At 41.5% G+C, this 5,268-nt stretch overlaps 1 protein-coding gene across 1 annotated transcript; it reads left to right on the forward strand.

Annotated features, from left to right (window-relative positions):
• The first annotated feature begins 378 nt into the window (after positions 1-378).
• Positions 379-3,969, forward strand: LOC107573632 (cardiomyopathy-associated protein 5-like). The gene is made up of 3 exons (XM_016260073.1): positions 379-803; positions 1,491-2,823; positions 3,910-3,969. Exons 1-3 carry the CDS (start codon positions 679-681, stop codon positions 3,967-3,969), a joined length of 1,518 nt encoding a protein of 505 aa, XP_016115559.1. The 5' UTR covers positions 379-678.
• The last annotated feature ends 1,299 nt before the right edge of the window (positions 3,970-5,268 follow it).

Genomic DNA, 5,268 nt, shown 5'->3' on the forward strand with positions numbered 1-5,268 from the left:
GTAACAAAGTGGGGGCTCGTCCGGGATGTGAACCCATATTTCTATTTTAGAACTCAGAATAACTAGGGGAAAAAAAGAAAATTCACAATTTTACAATGCTTTTTTACACTTTTTTTTTACACATTTTTACACTTTCCATAACCATGTTAAGCCTAAATATGTCACATAAGAATCTCTTGTTGGTATTTAAAAAAATGTAAAGGTAAGAAACAGCCATAGAATGTGAAACTGCTGCAACACAACACCTGAAAACAGAATTTCAGCATGGGTGAATATTTGACTTGTAGCCCGTAATAAGCATCTAGTCTGTTTTCCTTCGACTCATCACGACCTGCAGCGCCTCTGAGAAGCTCACGTATCTGTTAAGTATTTTTAGGTTTGGCAGGTCGATGCAAAAAACCCAATCCCTGCTTTCATAATGACACCAGGATCGCAAAGTTAAACTCTGGACAGCCTTGCTGTTACCAGGATGGGCTGATAAATCTTCAAGCACAATTAAAATTTCACCTTTTGAGGATGACTGGCCCCTGCGAGTAGATGCAGCATGCCTCACTGCGTTCTGCAGAAAACGGGACGCCACGTCAGGCTATTTACAGATAATGCTGAGCAAGAGAAAGTTCCCACAGCTGAAATGACACGAAGAGAGCGACCCGTTCGCCTGCAAAGCACCTCTGATTAATGCAACCTGCAACAAAAATGGAAACGATGGAAATAATGGATCCAGAGAGCCAGATGACAGCACTGTTGGACGACACGCTGGCAGAAGAACAGCTAAACGATGAGCTGGAGGATCTGAGCAACAGGTGAGAACCTCAAACACACATTAGAGAGATCAAGCATGTCAAACCGCAGCTGTATAATGTTTAATGTTTTTTAAAGAAGTCTCTTCTGCTCACCATGCCTGCATTTATTTGATCCAAAGTACAGCAAAAACAGTAAAACTTTGAAATATTTTTACTATTTAAAATAACTGTCTTCTATTTGAATACATGTTAAAATGTATTAATTAGTACAAAAACTTTTTATTTCAGATAAATGCTGATCTTTGGATCTTTCTATTCATCAAAGAATCCTGAATCAAATGTACTCAACTGTTTTAAATATTGTTACTGTTTGAAATCGTGATAATAATAATAATAATCAGAAATGTTTCTTGAGCAGCAGATCAGCATATTATACTGATTTCTGAAGATCATGTGACACTGAAGACTGGAGGAATGATGCTGAAAATACAGCTGCACATCACAGAAATACATTACAGTTTAACAGATATTCACATAGAAAACTGTTATTTTAAATAGTAAAAATATTTCACAATTTAACTGTTTTGGATCAAATAAATGCAAGCTTGGTGAGCAGAAGAGACTTCTTTAAAATCATTAAAAACCTTTTGACTGGTACAGTAGCTCTTGTTAGCATGACGTTTCCAACATAGGATCACAAATATCAGTTCGTTACTAATGATATGCTTAATGTTAAATACCCTGCAGTTTAAGAGAGGTGGTCCAGGATGGTGCGGTCAAGCCGAAGCTCCACTGCCTGATGATGGATCCGTCCTTCTCGATGGTGACGGTCCAGAGCGAGGACAGCGGGATCGTTTGGGAAACCGCTTCCAGCCGCTGCTCCACACCCTGGGCCTCAGAGTTCAACTCGCTGGCCTCCGAACCCGGATATAGCTGCTGCGGCTCCGGAGCGGCCGGCAGGATCGTCTTCATTATGGACGAAGAACTGATGAGCCGAAGAAAGAGGAAGCCAAAGTCTGAGAAATCTAAGACGCTTCCTCAGGTCAGCCACGAGATCCTCGCTGAAGCAGAGAGACCAGCCATGGTGGAAGTGTCTCTGCCGAATGTGACACGGGAAGAAGGAACAGACGAACACAAAACAGCTGATCTGAGAGAAGAAAAGCATCAGCGTTTGTTCAGTCTCGTCTCTGAAGGATCTGAGATACTGAACATCATCGCTCTGCCGAGAGTCTCCACCGTGGATGAAGAGGAGAGCAAAGGTCTGGAAGATAACTTGTATTACCTCGAGGAGACGCCTGCTGTGAAATCCGCAGAGATCCCGGACGAACCTGAGCTGGACTTTGAGACTGTAGAGATGGAGAAGAGCGTTTTATTGATACCAGAGCCTGTTGTCCCGTCTATCCAAATATCCCGAGGAGGACAGACGACCGAGGACTACTTTGAGAAGTTCACGCTCCTTGACCATCAAGCTCCATCAGGAGCAGCACCAGTTGAAGAAGCCCAACGGGAGACAGAGGACAAGGTCACAGAAGAAGATGGTCCTGAAGCAGAACCAGGACCTGGACTTTCTGGAGTCTCCTCAGCTGTGAGTATGCTAGACATTTCTGGCGAACACTTGGACGATGTGTTTTACGGCGGAGGGAGCGAGCCACCTACTGCTGCAAGTGTTAGTGAAAAGGAAAGAGAGCTTTCCAGATCCTCTCTGAAGGAAAGCGGAAGCGCCTTGTTTGGAAGCGAGGAGTCGGTTCTCACTCCCATATACCTTCCCGAAGGTCCTCCGAAAATCATCGACCCCAATTTGCTCGAGGAGCCCAAAGCCTTGGCGTTTCTCTACTCAGACCTGTACGCAGACGCCGTCGGTACCAGAAAGAAGCAGGACGATGACATCGAGAGCGTGACCTCCGAGAAATCCTTCCACAGTCAAGCGTCTGACTCTGAGGACAGAGGCTATCTGGAGAAGTTTGTGCTCAAGGCTGAGACTCTGGCTGACGTTGTTCCTGAGACAAGCCCAGAGGAACGGCATGATCCTTTCAGACCCGCCGGGTACGTGGCACACCACAAAGAAGAAGTGGACAATCAGGCATTTTTTTATATTAAAAACAAACAAGCAAGCCCTGCCTAGATTTTAAAAAATTACTCAAAAGTAATGTAACGCATTACTTTCCACAAAAAGCAACTAAGTAACGTAATTAGTTACTTTATAGGGAGCGATGCAATTTTGTAATGCATTACTTTTAAAAGTAACTTTCCCAGCACTGCTCATGATGCATCTGAGAGATTCAAATGAAATAAAAAAAGATAAATTTGGTAGGCAGATCCTGTACAGCATATGACTGTAGAAGCCTAATAAACTGTGTTTGTGAGAGTATATGTACAGATTACAAATGATTAAAAAAGGTATAATGTATAATAACCAGTGCTTAAATGATGTACATATGGTTATAACAGTCAAATATACAAAACAATGTGCATATATCTTCTGTATTAATCACTTGAGTAAGTAATACGAGTCTTACCTTCGGTCCAGAGAATCTGATGCTCTCGAGTCCAGATCCACTTTTAATTCGGTTCTGATCTCTTCACGTTACAGAGATCCAGGCATTAACCATAACGTCATGAATCAAGTGCATACATGTTCTTTTTTCAACAGATGTCTTTATACAAATGAGGAAAAACCGTATCTAACATCTTCCCGCAAAGATTCTGCAAGTAAATGCTTTTAAACCTTTCAAATAAGTTTGTTTGAAATAAGTTATTTGCAACAAAAAATTAATTAATAAGCATAAAAGAAATGAATTCTTCAGGGAAGTCACTTTTGCTGATATTGGAGTTTCGTAATATTCTGTATTTGATGATTTTATAAAGTTAAAAGAATTCAAGAAAGATCCTAAGAGAGATTGTTAAATTCTGTCGAAGTGAATAACAGGCCTCTTACACACTCTCACTCACACACTCACACACACTCACACACACTCTCACACACTCTCACACACTCTCACACACTCTCACACACTCTCACGCTTTACCCCACACACGCACGACCGGAAGCAGCGGAAGCGCTCGACTGTGGCATAATAAAAGCCCCGCTGCTTTACCCCACATACGATTTCTGCCCGAGTCCCGTCGGATTGAAAACGCTAGTCAGTGAGTCTTACCTGCGGTCCAGAACCTGATGCGGAGTCCGGATCCGGATCGGATTCAGTTCCGCCGTCTTCACGTCACATGATCCATGACGTCACAAATCAACTGCATTTGTTTTTTAACAGATGCCTTCATACACACAAGAAAACCCCCTCGTCTAACATTTCACCTCAAAGATTCTGCTAGTAAAAGCTTTCAACCTTTAAAATAAGTTTGTAAATAAGAAAAACAAGTTGAGACCAGTAACTCCCTATAAAACTGTTCTTTGCATGCAAACATTTTTTTTCAATAAAATAAAAATGATCATAATAAGCATAAAATAAATGAGTTCTTCAGTGAAGTCACTTTGGCTGAAATCTGAGTTTCGCAATATTCTGTATTTGATGATTTTATAGTGGTAAGAGTTCAAGAAACATCCTAAGAGACCGCAGAAGTGAATAACAGGCCTCTTTTACAAAGCAATGATCTTTCAACAGCAGACAAAGCACAGATATTGAAATATCAAAATATCTAAAACTGTTCCAACACCAGGAGTCTGTGTTTAAATTCAGAATGTAAAGATACTCACATATACAGCTGTGACACTGACTTAAAAACACACCTGATGAGCCGAGATAATATAATGACAATCATCATCGTCCGTGAGAAATAACGACTGGAACAGAGTGTTGGACAACTGTTATTATTATTAATAATAATCTCTCTTTACACCCAGTGTTGTGTGGATATCTTACTTCAGTACATCATGGTTTTATTGCAGTTCAGAATCGTGTAGAAAAACAAGCGCCTCGTTAAACAGCACAGACCTGCAGATAACCCATCATCATCATCATCATCATCATCATCATCGTTCCAGGAGATACACATCTGATCCCGCTGCCAGTCGATCACGTTCATCATGAGATTGCAAATAAAAAGTGAATATGATTAAAAATACAACATAAGAAGAATGATGAGCTCCCCAAAAGAGAATGGCTTTAATGACAGATGTGTGATTGAGTTCTGCCGGGACCTCGAGAGACTTCCAACCGGGAGTGTTTACAGTGATGCCATGAAAACATCCAGACGAGAACTTCCTTCCAAACGTGAACAGAGGAGTCTTGAGAAGATTCAGTCAAGCTTATATGTCCATCTCTCTGCCTCGAGACAAATAATCACGGATGTTCCTTATAAAGACACGAGCAGAATGTCCTCACACACACACCATATACACTCACACTCACACACACACACACCACACACCATATACACTCACACTCACACACACTCACACACACACACCATATACACTCACACTCACACACACACACACACACCATATACACTCACACTCACACACACACAATATACACTCACACTCACACACACACACACACAACATACA

Source organism: Sinocyclocheilus grahami, unplaced genomic scaffold (genome assembly GCF_001515645.1).
Source record: "Sinocyclocheilus grahami isolate Dianchi unplaced genomic scaffold, SAMN03320097.WGS_v1.1 scaffold1988.1, whole genome shotgun sequence".
In the NCBI taxonomy this organism is placed as follows: Eukaryota; Metazoa; Chordata; class Actinopteri; order Cypriniformes; family Cyprinidae; genus Sinocyclocheilus; species Sinocyclocheilus grahami.